This window comes from Pan troglodytes, chromosome 1 (assembly GCF_028858775.2).
Source record: "Pan troglodytes isolate AG18354 chromosome 1, NHGRI_mPanTro3-v2.0_pri, whole genome shotgun sequence".
In the NCBI taxonomy this organism is placed as follows: Eukaryota; Metazoa; Chordata; class Mammalia; order Primates; family Hominidae; genus Pan; species Pan troglodytes.
Window position 1 is genome coordinate 70,241,713 of NC_072398.2, and position 22,673 is coordinate 70,264,385.

Genomic DNA, 22,673 nt, shown 5'->3' on the forward strand with positions numbered 1-22,673 from the left:
AAAGGATGTGGATCAACAGTGTGGCCTAACAGAAAGAGAAACACAGCACAAGCTATAGCAATAAGGAAGGGAAAGCACAGGTATGTAGAGAAAGCCCAAAAGTTTTATCTAGAAGCAGCTTACAGCAACTAGGTAATCAATGACAGAGAGTGTGGCATAATGCTTTGGCATTAGATTCAAATCCCAGTTCCACTACTTAGTACTTAAGTGCTAAGCTAAGTTACTTAAGCCTAAGTTTGTGTTTCTTCAGCTACTGAGTTACTTAACATTTCTTCAATTAATGAAATACAATAGTATAGTTGTACTCAACACTTATTCATTTCTTCCACCACCCTATTTCATAGCAGAAGAACCTTGCCAGAGGCAGGTAAAGTGATTTGTCTTAAGTTCACACAGCTAGCAGAGAGTCAGAGCTTCCTTGTTTTTTACTCAGTTCAGGGTTATGTTTGTTTTTAAACCACACCACATCAATTAATAACAAGAATGACCTTTTACAGAGAGGAGAGGTCATTTTGTAGAATAGGAGGATATGACATTATGTAACACCAGAATGTAATATTTAAAAGTCTTGAGCATCTGAAAGAATTTCACTTATGTTTGGTAATTATATATAAAGGCTGTTTTATCTTAAGACACATTACACAGTAAGACATAACATACTACAACAACATCAAGTTTCTTGTAAGTTTAAAACCTTCATTAGCAACTTAATAAGTAAAATGTTTACAAATTCTTCTAGGCTATAAAGAGTATTTATTACATTATTTAGGTGGCTGCCTCCTGACAAAGTCTAGCTCTTGTTCTTTGTTAACAAAAACCAAACTCATCAGCCTGCAACTACTTCTAAGTGAAGTGGAGCACTATTTTTTTTTCGGTATTCAACTTAAAAGATCTCTGGCCAGCAGACTAAAATGTTTGTTTTATAATTGCCCGCTGAACTATGATAGTTTGTTTCCAGATGGTGCCCTTCCTTCAACCTGCACACAATCTCTCCTTGTTCGAAACTATTCAACCTCCTGCTGATCCCACCCCCCTATTTAAGGCTACAAAGAGGAAATCCTAAGGAGGAGATTCCCGCCCCCAGTCTCCAGCAATTTTTGGTGATGTAATATGTGGGCTGAACTTGAGTCTACTGAGAAAGAGGGAATCACTATTCAGGGGTACTGTATATACAATCTGGGTCAGCTGCAGCTGGTTACTGCATTTCTCCATGTGGCAGACAGAGCAAAGCCACAACGCTTTCTCTGCTGGATTAAAGACGGCCCACAGACCAGAACTTCCACTATACTACTTAAAATTACATAGGTGGCTTGTCAAATTCAATTGATTAGTATTGTAAAAGGAAAAAGAAGTTCCTTCTTACAGCTTGGATTCAACGGTCCAAAACAAAAATGCAGCTGCCATTAAAGTCACAGATGAACAAACTTCTACACTGATTTTTAAAATCAAGAATAAGGGCAGCAAGTTTCTGGATTCACTGAATCAACAGACACAAAAAGGTATTTAATATTTCTTTTATTTAAAAATATTATGTATAGCAAATGAATAACTATTTTATATTTGTAGTAGAAATTTCAGAATCTTTTACTAAACAAAGACCTTTGGAATATACTACAGTTTATCTCATCTGAAAAAGGTTTTATCTTGCAACTTGACATAAAAACATTAAGTACTGTGCAATGGTTAATGCATTATTTGAGGTTCAATTTAATGATGTTTAGTGTATATGATTACAGACTGATACATGCATGCCATGCTGGGTTTCTGAAAACAAGTGCTTTAGTGACAGTAGAAAGAAATTTTAACAAGTAACAGATTAAATGTATAAGGCTTACAGCACAATGATTAAAAACAAAGGAATACAAACTAAATAGTCGTGAACACAATTAGTTTCTCTTCCTGCAGCCACAGTGTGTGTGCTGAAGATATACATAAACTGTTGGATTTCTCAGAGTGTAGTCATAAAACAAAGCTAAGATATAAAAATAGTTGAAAGTCTTTGCAACAAAATCTCAATTACAGTATAACCAAATATTAAGCAGAAATTCTTGTACAGATTTAAGATTAATCTATGGCATTTCTTGTTCCAACTCAAAATTTTAAATAGCTTTCCAGGCTTACATGTAATAGTAATTTAATTTGGATGACAGAAATTAAACTTGCTACAAATGGAATCACTTGGAAAAGCTAAGTTATTGATATACACACAAAAGCATTATCTAAGTGGTATTAACAATAGAAAATAAGAACCCAGAAGATGTAATTAAATTCATGACTAAAAGGCCAAAAATATGTAATATTTTAGGTAGAAATAATTTTGTTAAGCACACATAAGAGGTTTCCTTCAATATTCTATCTGGGAGCTTTTTTTACATGCATTATAAAAATTATTAAAGATAAAATTACTCGTTACCAATAGTATGCCTTAAACCAAAGACACTTAAGTTTGTTAGATTTGGGGCTCCTTTAGCCTTGTAAAAATTAAAGATATTAATGGTTAAGAATCTTGAACAAGCAAATAATGGTAAAGCTAAAATTTTTTCCAACTTTGCTTTCGTGTCCTTTCCTTAAAGATTTAAAACTGTAAATGCTGGCAGGATTTCTGTTAAACACATATTTTACAAGAAATTCTAACAAAATTTCCAAGCAACAGTGGATCTGAAATACTGTCATCTCTCTTTTTTGTTGTTGCATGCTATGGAAAGTGCAGGACTTCATTAAGCCTCAGTTCTTACTGACGCTGTCTTAAGGCAGGCATTTAATCTGAACCCCAAATTACACAGATAACTATTTATCCTTTTCTTAAATATATCCAGGGGATTAGATTGTTCTCAAGTCTCTTCCCAGAACATATTTCACAATCTAGAAATTCTTTATCTAACATATCCTGAATGCTTCATAAATTTAACTTCATTGCCTCATGCTGTTTTCAGTGCATGACACAGCCAGTTAAATGCCTCTGTGAGTTTACCATCTGAAAGGAGGCAAATCTTGACTTTCATTTCTTCTCTCTACTAGCTGGCAATATAGCAACTATGAAGAGAAAAGCTACTAATAAAATTAACCCAACGCATAGAAGACTTTTTTTTCTCTTCTAAAAACAACTAAGTAAAGACTTAAATTTAAACGTAAGTATTCTATAACTAATTTATAACATTCTCTTGGGGCCTAGGAAAATTTTAACATATACAGAAAGTTTTATGAGGTAACATAGATTTATGGATCTTTTGCTTCAAAACTGAACATATGTGAGAAAATATTAAATAAGAGAATGTTTTCAGAAAACATAACAGTAAATGTATTTTTAAAACCAGTTCTTTACTCCTGACGTAGCTAGTCTACTACTTAAGAAATGTGGCTCCTTGCCCTGCTTTAAGTGACAGTGAAGCCAATACTTTTGTATTTATTTAAAAAAATTATATTTATTTAAAAACTAAACTTTTAGTTGCCTCCTTTAAATGCTAATTTAGACCACTTTCTCTTATGGTAAACAGTGATTTATCTTATGATTTAATCTTATAGGAACCACAATGAGCCAAGGCAGAATACACACAAGGAAGCTGTTTTTGTTTTAATTTAGATTAGCATTTTGGTGTTTTTTGTTCTTCAATGACAACACTGATGCAAAGTCCTAACAGCAGTCTTGGATGATGCGCTTTAGCTGTTCTATAAAAATCTGTGTCTGGTATTAATACAAGCTGTTCAATCAGAATATTGCTCATAAAATTCTATTTGTTTTAGAGTTTTATATTACTTCCTGCATTTTCCTTGTTTTGGTAGTTTATTTCATAGTAAATATTATTTAAGTAAAATAATTTTATGATCTCAGAGTTTCCATTCTAGTATTAAAATGAATGGACTTTAGCAGTGGTAAGTTAAATTAAATATATAGGAAAAATGATAAGCATGTGCCCAGGAGGATGATGGCTTTTATTTCTTGTCCCTAGTTTTTAAAATAACCCATATCTAAATTCCACGAATCTGGAGATATAATAAATGTTTTATCGGTTTTTGGTATAGGTAACTCCTATATAGTAAAAGTCTATTTTTAAAAATAAAATAGATGACTGTTTCTAAATTTTCTATATATGTCAGAAAGCAAGGTATGAAAACATAAAAAGCTAAAAAAAATACCCATGTGTGCTTTGGCTATCAGTCAGCAAAAGAAGGCCTCGATAGAAATACAGATTGTTATGTCCTCCCTATCTTTTGTTTTAATTCCCTCTCTTGTTAGTAAAATAATAATAATTCTCCATACTCCATCTATATTTGCCTTATTTTCATTATCTACCCATTTTGAAGACACTGTTCAATTGAAAAATACCAAAAAAGGAACATGGTTTTAGAAAGTGAAAGTAGCAGTAGTCTTCATGACGACAGCATAAGAGTCTATATTTCATTGACATGACCTTTGTTTTCGGGAGGGGTCCATAATCATAGGTTAGATATATAACTATCAGCTGACAGAATACATACGGAAGGAAAGAAATTGCCGCAGAAGAGTCTGAGATGTAAAAAAATGATCTGGCAGAACGTGGACACAAATTCTACCAAAAATTATCCATAAATACTTTTGCATAATTAAGTAACCGGTCAATGAAAAGGGACATAAACCAGGAAAAGGCAGCGAAAAACAAGAAACATAAACTTAAGACTCCTCTGTGGTTATGACATGACTAGGGTAAAAATCATAGGTCTAGAAAAGTTAGGAGTAGAAGGTTTGAATCCCATTTGAGTGATTTAGCTTCTCAAGGATTTTCCTCCTTTATAAAATGATACAGCATTACTTCAGTGTTATAAATGCAAATAGTTAACATGTGTTAAGCTACATAAATACAGGGGATTGAAAACATGAACTCTGAAGTCTTCAGCCTGGATTCAAATTCTCGCTCCATCACTATGAACCTGTGTGACTCTTGATAATAAGGTACTTAACTTTTGGATGCCAAGTTTTCCATCTGAAAGTGGGGATCATAATAATCTACTTCATAGGGTTGTGGTGATAAGTAAAACATGAAAATGGCTTAAAACAGTGCCTAACACTGAACAAGCACTCAATAAATATTAATTACTGTTATTGTGTTGTTATTAACAACAGGCATAAACAACTTAGGAGCTGGTTTCTTTAATCAAGAAACAGGTACTTATGTGGAAATTTGGACAGAAAAGCTCTGTCTTAGGGTATCCACTGCCATCCTTCAAAAATGGCAGATAGGTATGAAGTTCCGAAGAGTGAAAAGGTGGCCTGTAATAGACCAGCTCGTTAGTAGATCTGACAGAGTGAACATACCTTACCCATTCTACTTCTGCTACTCTTGTGGGAGGTAACTAGAGAGAAAGGAAAAAGTCTTGGCTCTTGAAACTGTTTCCTCAGAAGAATTTGTACTATAAAGAAGTATTTCTCATCTGCTACAGCAAAAACGAAACATTCTAAGCACATATTTTAGTATAGGTGCTGCTTCTATAAATACTGACTATGGGTCAGAGAACCCGATCTAGACCTGGTTCTAATCCTTGTGTGGCCTTAGCCTTCAACATGCACAGAGTACAAAGAGGTTCTTGAATGACAGGGTCTCTAAGGCATTTCCAACTCTGACATTCATATTCAATTACAGACACGTTTCTTTCCTTGGTAATGGTTGTAGAAAATTACTAACATTTTACTAAAATACAGTTCAGTAGGACTTCTGTTAGAAGAACAAACCTGCTGAATTATCTATAAGCTCAGAGTACATATAATTACAGTTCAGGAAATATAATTACCCACAATGACTGTGAGCATTCTATCATTCTAAAATCTGTCACTAATCCCAAAAGGAGATGCTATAAAAATACAAAGCATGTGATGCTAAAACTATCTGGGCTTAGATTTCCCTAAAATCTTTAACTTTATTGAACATTTTAATGAAGATGACATAATTTATTACAGAGGATCAATTTAATTGGAATTGCATGGTATGAATCTAAAACATTGGCTAGTAAAGTCACCTGGTAATTTTAATACTAGTTAGGCAAGAATGTTTTAATTAATGCCTTACAAACACTGTGTACCATTTTCATAGTCTTAAGGCAGTGAGCTTTTTAAAGGTAAGAAAGCTATCTTATCAGGGTCTCAAAAGCCTCAACAGCACTAGCAGCGTATCTTTGCACAGAGTAGACACTGACCAAAATCTGCTCAATAAACTGGGGAACAAAAAGGATTACAATAAGGTGGTAGCTGGAAGAGTTATTCTCTGAAACATAATCTTTAAACAAATGCCAAAGTACTACAACTTAATATTAAATTTAAGAAATTAATAAAGTTAATTCTAGCCTAATCTATTAACACCAATAAATATTCAGTTTTTCCCTCACATAGTTTTTAATATTACTGACTTTAACATAGATTAATATGAATTCTTTTTGCTTTTTCTCCTTCACTGATTTGTTTTTCAAAAGACATCATTTTACAACCTCATTTCAAAATGAAGGCTTTTACCTGGACCCTAGGTGTGCTATTCTTCCTACTAGTGGACGCTGGACATTGCAGAGGTGGACAATTCAAAATTAAAAAAATAAACCAGAGAAGATACCCTCGTGCCACAGATGGTAAAGAGGAAGCAAAGAAATGTGCCTACACATTCCTGGTACCTGAACAAAGAATAACAGGGCCAATCTGTGTCAACACCAAGGGGCAAGATGCAAGTACCATTAAAGACATGATCACCAGGATGGACCTTGAAAACCTGAAGGATGTGCTCTCCAGGCAGAAGCGGGAGATAGATGTTCTGCAACTGGTGGTGGATGTAGATGGAAACATTGTGAATGAGGTAAAGCTGCTGAGAAAGGAAAGCCGTAACATGAACTCTCGTGTTACTCAACTCTACATGCAACTATTACATGAGATTATCCGTAAGAGGGATAATTCACTTGAACTTTCCCAACTGGAAAACAAAATCCTCAATGTCACCACAGAAATGCTGAAGATGGCAACAAGATACAGGGAACTAGAGGTGAAATACGCTTCCTTGACTGATCTTGTCAATAACCAATCTGTGATGATCACTTTGTTGGAAGAACAGTGCTTGAGGATATTTTCCCGACAAGACACCCATGTGTCTCCCCCACTTGTCCAGGTGGTGCCACAACATATACCTAACAGCCATCAGTATACTCCTGGTCTGCTGGGAGGTAACGAGATTCAGAGGGATCCAGGTTATCCCAGAGATTTAATGCCACCACCTGATCTGGCAACTTCTCCCACCAAAAGCCCTTTCAAGATACCACCGGTAACTTTCATCAATGAAGGTGAGTTACCTCTTACTGTAAGTGGGAGTATGAGGTTTATATTTTTATGCTTTATGAAACAATGCTCATAATAAATGCTTATTCATTTTGCGATGTTATATATGTACATTAAAATTTCTATTGTTTTTTATTAATATCAAGAATTGAACTTAAATACATCTCCTCTTCCAGCTCTGAAGTTCCAGGAGTTTATAAAAACTTAATGTATTCTGTGAAAAAAACCAGTCTTCCATCCAAATTCTTATGATCGAGGGGCTACTATTCTTGAGACAGGAATAAGTACATGCTCCACTCCGAACCACTCCTGTGCACCATAACCATCCTATCAGCTTCTAGCTAGGTCGTCGCTGCTACCCAACAATTCTTTTATTTACTTCCTGCTGCTTGTACATCATCTTCTTCAAAAGAAATATGTAAAATTTTGCTTTCACTCTCTTCAAGCTGTAATTACACCTCATTATCTCCACTCTCAGCAGATGACTCAACTACTACTATACTGAATAAGTCTAATCAGGTCCTGGGTTTTGTTCTTTCTTATCTTGAAAGCATCTGTACAAAAGCCATGCCTTCTTGCCCTCAGCCTCAAGAATAGGTATCCCTCCTATTTTCCAAGGCTAAACAAACAATTAGTACTGTGTATCCTAAGAAATATAAATGTTCATTATTATAAAAAAAACTATTGCATTGATCATGCATGATTCCAAACTCTACTTTTAAATTTCATTTCTTTCTCTCTTCATGCATTCAATGTCAGTCACTGATCTAGGTGTCCAGAAAACAAAGATGAATAATTCATCTTTGTTTCAGTTTACTAAACCCACTGCTAACTTTCTGAATTCAGTATTTTATGTTTATTTTACACTTGCATCCATTTTCTCACAACTCATTCCCCAGAATCCTTTACAAGCTGATTTGCTTCCTTAGAGTGGAAGGGAAAACCCAAATGCCCCAAAGCAACGAGTAAATAAACTGCAGCTCATTCACTTATTGAAAAGGCAGGACATAAAACATATACTATGAAATAATTTTAAACAATAACAATAAAAACACAGACTAAAGACTAGAAAGAAATATATCATGAAGTGGTTTCATCTCTCTGTCAGTGAATACCACTTCGCTATTCACAGCCCTGCTTTCCTGGCCTTCTACATTTTAATATTCTTCCTTCACTTCCTATTTCTTTAGGTCCTTCACTGGCATCTTCTTCCTTCTATGCCTTAAAGTCTTTCTTCAAGATATTCTACTTTAGAATATTTTGGCTTCAAGTATCACCACTGCTCAGATGATTCCTGAATGTAGCTCTCCCTCCTGATTTAACCAAAGCTAGACGTTTGCATTTGGATATTTCACCATTACCTCACATGCTACTGCTTTCTTTATTGAAACACCTTCTTTCAGCTTATCTGTCAATTTAGCAGATCTCAAGGCTTAACTCAAATAATACCTCTGATGTTATGACTTCCCAGATTCAAACAAACATACCTAGGTGGCTTTTTCCCCAAATCACTGACTATTTCTTAAACATGTTTTCTATATGATATTACACTGAAGTTATTTATTTATATGTCTGTCTCCTTGCTGGTCTGAATGCTTCTGGAAGACAGTTAACTGTCTTTTCACCATTTGATCTCAACATCTCTGTTTTGATTAATGTTGTCATCCATTTCCAAATAAGCTTGGCTCATCTTTGATACTTCCCCAGCTGCCCCATACACAGTCCACTGAATTCTACTCATGTCTCCTTTTTGGTATCTTGTGTGCATGTCCCTCATTTCTATTCAGAGCCAGAACTCTCGTTTAGATTGAAATGATCCACAGCAGCTAGAAGACAGAGACTCCATAGGCTACCAGCTGTGTGATCATAGGGGAAAGAAAATTATCTGTGCCTCAGTTTCCTTACCTGTGAAATGGGAATAACAGTATTTACTGCATAAGATTTAACAATTGAAGAGTGCTTAGAACAGTGCCTGGCACTCAAATGTTAGTTCTTACTATGAACTGTATAATAGCTTGCCAACTGGTGTAACTCTGTTTTCTCTCTCCATCAAAATATATTTACATTGCCAGCAGATTCATCTTCTTAAACTACTCACATATCTGCTTCTGCAAACAGGAAAAGTCCAATTTGCTTAGTCTGGCTAAGAATAATGTCCTCCTAAAGAATGAAGCCTACTTTCCTAGCGGACCTTCCACTAGTTTCCTTCACAAAAACCATCTGTTCCAATAAAACAAATTCACTCATTTTCCCCTAAATATTTTCATGCTTTCTGCCTACTCAAAGAATAAGGCTCAAGCCAAACCAACCAACCAAATAAATAAATAAATAAATAAATAAATAAATAAATAAATAAAATGCAACTCCTCCTTGAGGCCCTTGTTGACGCCTACAGGTTTGAAGTGATCGTTCCTCTCTATGAATACCTCTACTCTCTGTAACATACATAAGACATTTTGTATAGTCCCTCTTAAATTATCAGTTATCTTTACATACACTCAGAATACATCTAACTAAGAGGCTTTCCAACTATATTATAAGCTCCTTCCTGGTAGATGGTTACAGTGTCTTACCTGCAGTTGCTAAATATGTGTTAGCTGATTTGGTGACATTTTTATAGAGCTTCTTAAAATTGTCATTCCAAAGACCCTCATGAAAGTAATTTAATACGTTATATCATATTGGATTTGTTCATTTTATACTGTTCTAAGTTACAGTAGCAATAGGCCAGAGTATCATTAAATTAAGTAAATGATTATCATTATTAATATCCTCGCCGGGCATGGTGGCTCATGCCTGTAATCTCAACACTTTGGGAGGCCGAGGCAGACGGATCACTTGAGGTCAGGAGTTTGAGACCAGCCTGGCCAACATGGTGAAACCCCGTCTCTACTAAAAATACAAAAAAGTATTGGGCATGGTGGTGCGTGCCTGTAATCCTAGCTATTCAGGAGGCTGAGGCAGGAGAATCACTTGAACCTGGGGGTTGGAGGTTGCAGTGAGCCGAGATCACACCACTGCACTCCAGCCTGGGCAACAGAGTGAGACTCAAACAACAACAACAACAACAACAACAACAACAACAAACAAACCTCAATCCCTTTGATTTCCAAAGGAAAATGTGGTGTATAAAGTGACCTATTGGGTATAGAAATAAAAAACAGAAAAAAAAATTGCTTTTGATATCCTTTAAAAATTTTGTTTTATGTAAGCTTTTATATAATTTATCAGTAGTTTGTATACGTAAGTTATAAATAAACATAATTGAGCTGTGTGAATTTTTTTAACTGATGAGGTATACAATTATGTAAGTATGAAGACAACTGCCATGGAGTATTCTATGTGATCCCTGAAGCTTGAGTGGATGGTATAACCAATTCTAGCAGAAATCACTATTCACATTTTTAAACACTGACAAACTTTTCTAAGAAAATGTTTATACAAAATGAAACATACCAATTCTATGTTTTATTATACACTTAGCATTAGTACAAAAAAAAACCCACGAATGCTACAGAATTAAACCTCATATTAGGGATTTAGTATGTCAAAAGTCCTTTTAAACACATTTTGTTTTAATGAAAAAATGGTGTACCTATCCCCAGTGAAACTTTCTTTAACACAAAAATTAAGGGCAGATAACTTTTTCTGTTATTCATTATTTGTTTTATGTAAACATTAACTTTTTACTTATTTTATTCTATAAATGTTGATCTCTTAAATTCAAAGGGATAATCTGCTACACCATAAGAATTACTATACTAATTAGTACATTAATGAACATATAAGGGAAAGAGCATGGAATTAAGAGCACCTGGTTCCACCATTACCTTTGTTATGTGACCTTGGGTAAGTCACTGCCAGTTTGTGTTTTCTCATTTGTCCAATGAGAGTGCTGGACTGGATTATTCTAATATCCTTTTCAAATTCTAATATTCTGTGATTCTTACTAAATTACTATAAGCAACAACAAATAGGCTGGCTATTTTCTTTACACAATGTGCTCAATTATTCACTTATGTTATTTTTACATCTGTCTGGGAAAAAATGTCTCAGGCTGTTTAGGTGCTTGCACAAAAAGGGTAAAGATGGATGGCTACTGGTGTACTTATGTATGCTCTGGCACCAAGAAATTCCTATTACTGTACTTTACATGGAGGTACGTGGTCATTCTAAAGTCTCCACATGCATAAGATGAAAATATACAACAATGTATATTTTAAGAGGTGTTTAGCCAGTTACAAAAGATAAACACTGTATGAGACTCTACTTATATGAAGTATTTAGAGTGGTCAAATTCATAGACAGAAAGTAGAATTGTGGTTGCCAGATGTTAGGCGGAGGGTGAATGGGGAGTTGTTTAATGGTTATTTAATAGTTACAGTTTTGCAAGATGAAGAGTTCTGGAGAAGGATGGTGGTGATGGCTGTACAATATAAATGTTCTTAATGCCAATAAACTGTACATTTAAAAATGGTGAAGACAATAATTATGCATATCACATTTTATAAAAGGTGTTATGACAATCTTTTATTTTCTTTAAAAATGGTTATAAGAAAAATCTACCTCAAAAAACCCATGAAGTTATAAAAAATAGTATTTAGATAAAAAACATTTTTCAAACACATTACCTTCTTCTCTACCTTAAAAACAAAATGTTTGAGAATGTAATAATACACCTGACAAGTTGCAATCAATGAAATTCTTAACTATTAATGTTATTAATAGTGCCTTAATGTTATTAATAGTTATTAATGTGCCTGCATTTTGGGTTAGTCTTTTATTAAAAAAAATTACTCTTTTACAAATAGCGTATTTATAAAAACAAGTTTATTCCTTGTAGGAGAGCTGAGTGGAGAAAGTTCCTTCACCATGTGTAAAAGCATAGATCTGAGTATCAGTAAACTTGGATTCTGGCAAAGCTTTCTGGGGTCCAGTTGCCTCTTTTGTAAAATAAATTGTTGTGATGATTAAATGAGGGGGTACAGGTAGAAGTGCTTTGTGTAGCTGAGACGGGTGGATCACGAGGTCAGGAGATCGAGACCATCCTGGCTAACATGGCGAAACCCCGTCTCTACAAAAAATACAAAAAAATTAGCCAGGCGTGGTGGTGGGCGCCTGTAGTCCCAGCTACTTGGGCGGGGCGGTGGGCGGGTGGGTAGAGGCAGGAGAATGGCATGAACCTGGGAGGCAGAGCTTGCAGTGAGCCGAGATCGCGACACTGCACTCCAGCCTGGCGACAGAGCGAGACTCTGTCTCAAAAAAAAAAAAAAAAAAGAAGTGCTTCGTGTATGATGTGGCATGGTTTGACCACCATTAATCATTGCATATTTTGTACACTTCCCTTTATGTGTCTTTCCTTGTCATATTAGGTATATGAGGACATAAATGGTAAGCTTAAAAAGTTAAAACTTCGTAGTGGCGGGCGCCTGTAATCCCAGCTACTTGGGAGGCTGAGGCAGGAAAATTGCTTGAACTCGGGAGGCGGAGGTTGCAGTAAGCCGAGATCGTGACACTGCACTCCAGCCTGGCGACAGAGCGAGACTCCGTCTCAAAAAAAAAAAAAAAAAGTTAAACTTGGAAAGTAGTCATTAGAAACTAAAAATATGCTTTTTAGTGGTAGGCTTATTTTAAATCACCAAATATTTACATTTTTCAAATTATTTATAATGCTTCTTAATATACTTTTTAGGTATAATTGGTTTCAATGGAATACTTATACTAACATTTAATACAAAACAAAAAAACTAGTTAAGCCAAGGTGCTGTTGGAAAATGACTGTATTAGCCAGTTATGAGAAAGTAATTGATAAATTCTTTAATAATTAAAAAAAAAGTTTGGGTTGCTAAATACAGTTTAAACATACAGATTAATAAACTAAGTAATTCATATTATTACAGAAAGACCCTACTGTCACTTCAGAAAGTATTTGTCTCAAACTTCCCACTCCAGAAATGTTGAATATATTTAACTGAAAGTTAATGCACAACCCAACTGAAAAGTTTACCTCTCAAAAGATCCTACTTGGTAACCAATAATTTGAAAGCTCTGAATTGGTTTACTGTTTCTCCTGTCATAAAAAGGATTCTCTTTGTAATCTGTAATTCTCTTTGTAAAAGCTCTTTTTACAGAAAAAGAACACATATGTTACAGATGGCTCCCAGTAAAGCTGCTATTCAAAGTGTGAAATCCTTTTTTCTTTTTTAACTCACTGTTCTATTCAAAATATGGGTTCTTAATAAATACATCTTGGGAAATAATGTGGCATGACTGGTCAACATTAAATCAGAGGTATTAATATGGTTTCATTAGCCCTATGTAAACTTTAATCCTCACATAAATTGAGGAACAGAGAGACTGGTTCTTCAAATTCAATGTACAGAATTCCAGTTACCTGCTTTGAGAAGACTCTTGCAAAAAAACAGTTGATACTATGCTTAGTTTAAAAGAAAGGTAATTCCAGTTTATACCTTTTGAATCATCATGAACAAATTCCTGATTCACATATCACTCAATTTATTTCTGAAAATATGCAAACCTGTAAATTAAATCTGGCTTCTCAAGAATAAAGCTTAAAATTTTCTATTTGTCATTAATTTCTTTCAAGCAATGTTCTTTATGGTGCAGAAAAAGCAGTGAAAACATTTAAGATAGGGACAATAGAGAATCTAATTTTAGGGCAGAAAGTAAATAAGATTTTCAAGTAATAATGAGAAAATATTTCTGCTAGGATCAACAATATACACTGGACTAAGACAGGTTAATGGTATGTTTATAAAAATAAATACAAATAAATATTGAATTCTGATATCTAATATCTTTACTGAGGAGAAAAAAATAGCTTTAGGCACTGCTAAATTTTATCCATATGTTCTGGAAAAGAACTTCAACTACATTTCCCTAAGTCTAACAGATATCCAACTGTAAACACAAAGCCCACTGCAAAACATGGGTTGAAAATTAAAGCTGAAGATAATCTTAAATTTGCATAATTGAAGTCTTATCAAATCAAAGCTGGATTCAGAAAACCAGAATTCTCCATTTTGCTTTAAACATCTGAGTGTCTATTAAATAGCAAAAAATGAGTATAGCTCTATGGAACAAATGATACTTGACAAATATTCTGTCAACATTCAGAACACTGATGTTTCTAAATATTCTGCAGCAAAGCAAATAACCTAATAAAAGTCCAACCTTTGAATATATACTTAAATGTAAACTGTCAAAACTATACTCGAATGCAGAGTAAACATTTACGAAAATGATATTCATAGAATAAGCAATACAAAGATAACATTTACAGAACATGCAAATTTATAAAATGAGATAAATATTTATATGTTGTAACAAAACTACTTTCATGTGTGCATTAACTATAATACTAATACGTTTTAAAGTAAGAGCAATGCTCCTCAGATACCTCAGCTAGTTCTTAGACTTTGCTACCATGTGCGCTACATAACTCCATCAAAGTACTTGTCATATTATAGCGGAATTCTCTCTTTCTTGTGACTTCTCCCACCCCCCACTTGACTCTAAGGTTGTTTCTTTATCCCTTGAGCCTAAAACAGTCCTTAGCCTGTAGTAGATGCAGAAAAGACATTTCTTGAAAGAATAATGCAGAACTAAGGGAATTCTGGGAACCATGCCTACTAGGAATCACATAGTTTCATATCTACATATCTGAATTCCTAAGTGGGCTCAAACTGTGCATACATACTGAAAGATAAAGTCCTTGCCTATGAATACTGTAAGTATACAAATATACTACCTGCATTACACGCAATAATCTAAGTATGAACCTGGGAGTCATAATTCACTTTTCCTTCCATCTCACTCCCACATAAGAAATTAAAATTCTGTAAATTTCATCTTTTCTGAAATATAGGCTCTTTATCCTTCCTTCCTACTTGACTACAATGCATGTTTCTATAATGTGAAGTAGCCCATATGTGACTAGTGAAAAGGAGAATAGTGGTAGCAAAACAGAGAGGTTATACTGGTTTACATGGGATTTTTTCCAAGCACATTAATGTTTTGTGCCACAGGTAACTGCAGCTGAATACAAATTATGTTAAGAGCTAAAATTAGCTACTATTTTTAATGCATGAATTTGCAGAACATGAGGTTTTTCAGTAATATTTATCTGCAGTAGAAATAACTGTACATTCATCTTTGATGAGCTATATTAAATTTATTAAATAAGCAGACATTAAATAAGCTACTTTATTAAATAAGCTACAATTATGTGTTAAGATGAGGAATAAAGGAGAAACGAAATAACTAACAATTACTGATGATGACTACTTTGTTGGGTATAGTGTTAAGGGCTCTGAATACGTTCACTAAGTTGAGTCTATCCCAGAAGCACAAAGTTGGTTTAACATTCAAAATACAATCAATGTAAAGGCTGGGTGGAGTGGCTCATGCCTGCAATCCCAACACTTTGGGAGTCTGAAGTCCGACTTGAGACCTGGAGTTCACTTGAGACCTGGAGTTCAAGACCACCCTGGGCAATGTACCAAGACCTCATCTCTCACAAAAAAAAAAAAAAAAAAAAAAAAATTAGCCAGGCAGGGTGGCACTTGCCTGTAGTCCTAACTACTTGGGAGGCTGAGGTGGGAGGATCACTTGAGCCCAGGAGTTCGAGGCTGTGGTGAGCTATGACTACACCACTGCACTCCAGCCTGGGAAACAGGCTCCAAAAAAAAACAAAACCCAAAACCATATATATATATATATGTATATATATATATATCTGGAAAAGTACAGATAACACAGTTCTCAAAATTTCAACAATCCTATTCTCCTTATAGTACAGAAATTCTTATAAGGATAAAACTATTATCCTTATCGTACAGAACTTTACTTGACTAAACTCTCACATATTTCTAGTAAAATATAAAATTTGACAATCAGAATTTTTATACATTCTTTGTTCTAATATATATATTTTGTTCTTATATATATATTACACTTTTTTGTTCTTATATTAGATATTATATATAAAATGTATATATATTCAATGTAATTCGTGTATTAACAAACAACAAAAAGAAAAACCCTATCATCATCTCAATAGGCAGATAAAAAGCCTTTGATTCCTGTGATGTGTCTAGTTAGAAAAGAAATTAAAAAAGAAAAAAGATTTTAAAAGCCTTTGAAAAAATCCAAAATCCATTCATGATAAAAACTCTCAGCAAACTTGGAACTGAAAGGACAATAATTTTAAAGTAGTGGTTGTAGCTATTTTCAATGTCTTAAAGGAAAATATGTTTATAACGAATGCAAAGATAGGGCATCTCAAAAGAGAAATAAAAACTATAAAAAATCAAATTGCAACTCTAGAACTAAAAAATACAATACCTAAAATAAATAGAACGCATGAAAGACACCATAAATAAGGCTTTCCAGTTTCTCAAATTTTTACTAGTCTGTACTACTTATGGACATTGCATTATAATTTTTAAAAATTTAAGAGAGAAAAATATCAATGAACTATAATAAACATTTGGACTAGAGAAACTGATGTCCTCTTGATTTTTGCGTGTAGTTTTCAATTTCCTTGTATTTAAAATGAGAAATTTAATCAACAAAAAATTATAGACAGTTTCCTAAGGGTTTAAACACTGATGACATGAAGTAAAAAAAAAAAAAAGTCTCTGTCCTCACGGAACAATCTACAAGGAAGAGCTCATAGTCTCTAAGAATCCCTTCTATTGTTATAGTTGTGTAACTACCTAATGAGATTAATTCTATCCCAGTAAGACCCCAAAGGAATACTGTACATATCTGGCAAAGTATAGATAACACATTTCTCAAAATTTCAACAATCCTATTATCCTTATAGTACAGAAATTCTTGTTAAGAACTTTACTTGACTAAACTCTCACATATTTCTAGTAAAATATAAAATTTGACAATCAGAATTTTTATACATTTTTTGTTCTAAGAGATCTTTAGGGTAATTCTTTTTTCTAAATCCATTAATATATTTTGCATGTTTATAAAAAAGGCTCGAAACACTGGAGAAGGATGAAACTGAAGAATATTCACCTGATCCAAAAATGTGGAAATCTCAAGTTCAAGAGTCAGACACCCTAAAAGTAATTTCACAAAATGTGTTGTCACTTGTAAAATTTGAAGAAATTATTAGTGGATTAAAAATGGAGAATACCTAAAATTATGAAATAACATGAGGGCAAATGCATGCAACACAGCAGTTCAGAGCAGGGACTCTGGGATTAGACAAGGATTTATGTCTATCTAGGATTTACCATCTTCTATGATACATGACCTTAGTTAATCGTTCTATCTCTAGAACATCTATCAACTATCACCAGGTAACTGTAGGTTAAATGAGAAAATTACCATTAGTCATACAGATTGATACAACTCTTTAGATACTCATTTATGCTAACATTCCTGAAATGTATTCTCATGGGCTGTTAGTAAGTGTTGTTGGGGGAAATTTAAGATTCTGTGAGTTTGGGCATCTGGTTTATTTCAGGGCTTTTCAGTCTTTAATATGTGAATGTACATTGAGAATTTCCAAAAGGGAAACATAATATTTTGCATTTCTAAAACTTATTTGACTGACCCCATTTGCAATGAGTATCTCAAGGTACTAGTATGTTCCACTGAAATCAAATTTCCAAAACTATAACTTGGGTATTATGTAGGACTATGAATAAGCTGATATCCTCTGATCCAGTAGATTGATCCCTCAGCATTTTTATAATATTAAAAAATGAATTCAATAAGAATGAAGACACTTTGTGCAGAGTTTTTATAATAGCAAAAATCCATAAAACCTCAATGTCCAATGATAGAGGGATAAAAATATATCAATGTCAAGGATTATTATGCAGCTAGAATGGAGACTATAGCTGCATGAAAATGTTAAGACAGAATCCAATTTTCTACATGTATTAGGATTATAACAATATAAAAAATACATATATGGAAAAGAAACGAACAGATGAAAACGAAACAAATTAATGTTCCAGATAGAACTGGAGTCACCCTTTTATTTAGTTGTATTTTATAATATTATATATATGATTAACAATGGTAACTGTAAACAAAGACACAAAGGTAAGAATCTTGATTAAAAACTTTTAATATGTCTCTTCTCATATTAAGTTTGCTGATAATAAATGATATTTAAATTATAGGACCATTCAAAGACTGTCAGCAAGCAAAAGAAGCTGGGCATTCGGTCAGTGGGATTTATATGATTAAACCTGAAAACAGCAATGGACCAATGCAGTTATGGTGTGAAAACAGTTTGGATCCTGGGGGTTGGACTGTTATTCAGAAAAGAACAGACGGCTCTGTCAACTTCTTCAGAAATTGGGAAAATTATAAGGTAAATCAGTGATGCAGACCTAAGGGAAGTAAAACAAACCCATTCTTGCAATAATGCAAGAAACAAGATGCTATGCAATAAATAAGACACACAGTTAAAAATAACTATCCATATGTTTTTTCATTATCTACATCTGTCAAAAAAATGATTCTCATCTCTGGTTTTAAAGTCAAAATTAAATTGCAAAAAGGAAACAGAAGATATACTTTAAAATGATCCCTTTCAGTCTGGATGACTTATACTTACTACTTTACGAAGATTACTATTAGGAAAAAAATGTTGGGCTCTTTAGATGAATATGAGAGAGACTAGGAACCCTTTTTAAGGATCTGGGTAGTATACTAGCTAATATTTTTAGTAGCTATGGATAAATTTTATTCTCATTTGCATTGTCTTATTTGTAGGATTTGAAGCTAGCTATGCAAATGAATACTGACATATCAGAAGCAAAAAACAAACAAACAAAAAGAGAATGACAATGTGTGGCTTATAAAACGCAAGTGACCAACTAAAATGGAAGCTCACACTACCACTTAAATGGCCAGTATCTTTATGCTATCGAATGTTTAACACTGCTCTATAAAAATGTTTACTATCTCTATACTTATTTATGCACTCATGTTTCTTCACTTATTAACAGAAAGGGTTTGGAAACATTGACGGAGAATACTGGCTTGGACTGGAAAATATCTATATGCTTAGCAATCAAGATAATTACAAGTTATTGATTGAATTAGAAGACTGGAGTGATAAAAAAGTCTATGCAGAATACAGCAGCTTTCGTCTGGAACCTGAAAGTGAATTCTATAGACTGCGCCTGGGAACTTACCAGGGAAATGCAGGGGATTCTATGATGTGGCATAATGGTAAACAATTCACCACACTGGACAGAGATAAAGATATGTATGCAGGTAAGTATGAAAAACTTTCATTCTTTGTAGAATCATCACCTTCTATGCATTAAATAGAATCTACTAATATATATGCTACTAAAGTCTTTTCAAAAAGGTCAGTTTTGGTCACTGTGGCAGGAAATACAACCAACCTACTGAAAGAAATAGCTTTTAGGATCTCTTCTATAAGGCAATCCCAAAGTGTGATCTATGTGAAAAACAAAGTTCTGGGAAAAAAACACAAAGCAAAACAGAAACACATTAATCTGGAAATAAAGTGCAAGTGCCTACAATTCATAACAAATACTAACTGAACACCTACCACGTGCCAGGCACTGTTGTAGGTGCTAGGGATATAACAGTGAACAAAGTTCCTGCCCTTTGGAGCTTACTTACTGGAGGAGAGACAAAACAATTTGTTAGGTGGGAATAAGTACTCTCAAAAATAAAACTGAGTAAGAAAATAGAAAGTGGTGGGCAGCAAGGCCTGGGATGGCAGCTATTTTATATGGGTTCGCCAGGAAAATCTGCTGTGAGAAAGCAACATTTGAATAAAGAGTCGCAAGGAGTGAAGGATGCAAGCCATTTGGATACATGGTGTAAGAGCATTTCTTTGAGGGGGAAAACCAAGATGACTGTGACATGTGGCATAGGAATAACAAAAAAGCTTGATTCAGAGGGGAAATTAACATTTTCATTAGAAAGAAACAACTAGACCATCCACATAATTTCAAATTTAGTTTTCATATGCTTTTGACTTTTTAACCTAGGTTTCTTCTCGTCCTGATACAGAGATCCCCTCCTCCCCTCCACCCAACAATTCTCCCCCATCCCTGCCCCAAACTGGTTTTTCTCTCCAGCTGTATTTTGGCAAACAGCACACAGGTCTCTATTTTAACCAATTTCACACTGGTAAACGAGAAAAGAGGAGAGATAGACCATAACATATGTCTTATTTACAGAAACCCATTTGACTGCTGGTTTTATTTTACTTTGTATTATTTTTTGCTATTTTATTTTGACAATTCAATTTTCCTCAGACTTTTATCTTCTTCTGTATCTTTCCTTCCCAATTTCTCCCTCTGTAACTCTTTCACATATAAACACTGCTTGCATCTACTCTAACTAGAAAATTAAATCCCCCTTTTTAAAAAAGTACATTATAAGCAAGCAAAGAGCAAGAGTTAAAAAAAAAAAGGCAATTCAAGTGATTTTTCAAGCAGTTGATGCAACAGCCATCAAATAAGCGAAGGCATTTAAAACTGCTAAGATAAAGGTAACTGGGATTAGTAAGGGAAGTTCAAATTAAAGGTAGAATAAGTTTTTTATGATTGCAGAGTACCACACCTAGAAGAAACTTTTACATTTATGTCTGTATTTTTTCCTCAAAGGAAACTGCGCCCACTTTCATAAAGGAGGCTGGTGGTACAATGCCTGTGCACATTCTAACCTAAATGGAGTATGGTACAGAGGAGGCCATTACAGAAGCAAGCACCAAGATGGAATTTTCTGGGCCGAATACAGAGGCGGGTCATACTCCTTAAGAGCAGTTCAGATGATGATCAAGCCTATTGACTGAAGAGAGACACTCGCCAATTTAAATGACACAGAACTTTGTACTTTTCAGCTCTTAAAAATGTAAATGTTACATGTATATTACTTGGCACAATTTATTTCTACACATAAAGTTTTTAAAATGAATTTTACCGTAACTATAAAAGGGAACCTATAAATGTAGTTTCATCTGCCGTCAATTACTGCAGAAAATTATGTGTATCCACAACCTAGTTATTTTAAAAATTATGTTGACTAAATACAAAGTTTGTTTTCTAAAATGTAAATATTTGCCACAATGTAAAACAAATCTTAGCTATATTTTAAATCATAAATAACATGTTCAAGATACTTAACAATTTATTTAAAATCTAAGATTGCTCTAACGTCTAGTGAAAAAAATATTTTTAAAATTTCAGCCAAAATAATGCATTTTATTTATAAAAATACAGACAGAAAATTAGGGAGAAACCTCTAGTTTTGCCAATAGAAAATGCTTCTTCCATTGAATAAAAGTTATTTCAAATTGAATTTGTGCCTTTCACACGTAATGATTAAATCTGAATTCTTAATAATATATCCTATGCTGATTTTCCCAAAACATGACCCATAGTATTAAATACATATCATTTTTAAAAATAAAAAAACCCCAAAAATAATGCATGCATAATTTAAATGGTCAATTTATAAAGACAAATCTATGAATGAATTTTTCAGTGTTATCTTCATATGATATGCTGAACACCAAAATCTCCAGAAATGCATTTTATGTAGTTCTAAAATCAGCAAAATATTGGTATTACAAAAATGCAGAATATTTAGTGTGTTACAGATCTGAATTATAGTTCTAATTTATTATTACTTTTTTTCTAATTTATTGATCTTACTACTACAAAGAAAAAAAAACCCAACCAATCTGCAATTCAAATCAGAAAGTTTGGACAGCTTTACAAGTATTAGTGCATGCTCAGAACAGGTGGGACTAAAACAAACTCAAGGAACTGTTGGTTGTTTTCCCGATACTGAGAATTCAACAGCTCCAGAGCAGAAGCCACAGGGGCATAGCTTAGTCCAAACTGCTAATTTCATTTTACAGTGTATGTAACGCTTAGTCTCACAGTGTCTTTAACTCATCTTTGCAATCAACAACTTTACTAGAGACTTTCTGGAACAATTTCCTTTCAGGAATACATATTCACTGCTTAGAGGTGACCTTCCCTTAATTTATTTGTGAAGTTAAAATTTTAAAGACAGCTCATGAAACTTTTGCTTAAGCAAAAAGAAAACCTCGAATTGAAATGTGTGAGGCAAACTATGCATGGGAATAGCTTAATGTGAAGATAATCATTTGGACAACTCAAATCCATTAACATGACCAATGTTTTTCATCAGCCACATCTCAAAATAAAACTTCTGGTGAAACAAATTAAACAAAATATCCAAACCTCATAGTGGTATTATTCTTTGTTTTACCTGTGGTCATCTTAAACTGGTTTTTCAGTCCCTCTCCACTTCCTTCAGAAACAAAGAATCTGTTATAAGATTCCTGGAAGGAACTGGGCATCTGTTACAC

General features: G+C 33.9%; 2 protein-coding genes across 11 annotated transcripts in view; one reads left to right on the forward strand and one right to left on the reverse strand.

Annotated features, from left to right (window-relative positions):
- Positions 1–22,673, reverse strand: part of RALGPS2 (Ral GEF with PH domain and SH3 binding motif 2) — a 186,791-nt gene that overhangs the window by 49,584 nt on the left and 114,534 nt on the right. The gene's annotated exons all lie outside the window — the stretch shown is intronic.
- Positions 901–21,631, forward strand: ANGPTL1 (angiopoietin like 1). 2 transcript variants are annotated; one of them, XM_001155648.6, is made up of 6 exons: positions 1,065–1,499; positions 3,019–3,128; positions 6,439–7,287; positions 18,460–18,653; positions 19,294–19,564; positions 20,938–21,631. In XM_001155648.6, exons 3-6 carry the CDS (start codon positions 6,465–6,467, stop codon positions 21,123–21,125), a joined length of 1,476 nt encoding a protein of 491 aa, XP_001155648.1. In that variant the 5' UTR covers positions 1,065–1,499; positions 3,019–3,128; positions 6,439–6,464; the 3' UTR covers positions 21,126–21,631. The 2 variants fall into 2 exon arrangements, with proteins under 2 accessions (XP_001155579.1, XP_001155648.1); XM_001155579.8 differs by lacking the exon at positions 3,019–3,128 and having other exon boundaries at positions 901–1,499.

Excerpts from the sequence above, each read along its gene's own strand:
- ANGPTL1 (XM_001155579.8), top strand. The coding sequence starts at position 6,465 with ATGAAGGCTTTTACCTGGACCCTAGGTGTGCTATTCTTCCTACTAGTG. Across the intron at positions 7,288-18,459 it reads GGTAACTTTCATCAATGAAG|GACCATTCAAAGACTGTCAG; the intron begins GTGAGTTACCTC and ends TTTAAATTATAG. Across the intron at positions 19,565-20,937 it reads AGATAAAGATATGTATGCAG|GAAACTGCGCCCACTTTCAT; the intron begins GTAAGTATGAAA and ends TTTTCCTCAAAG.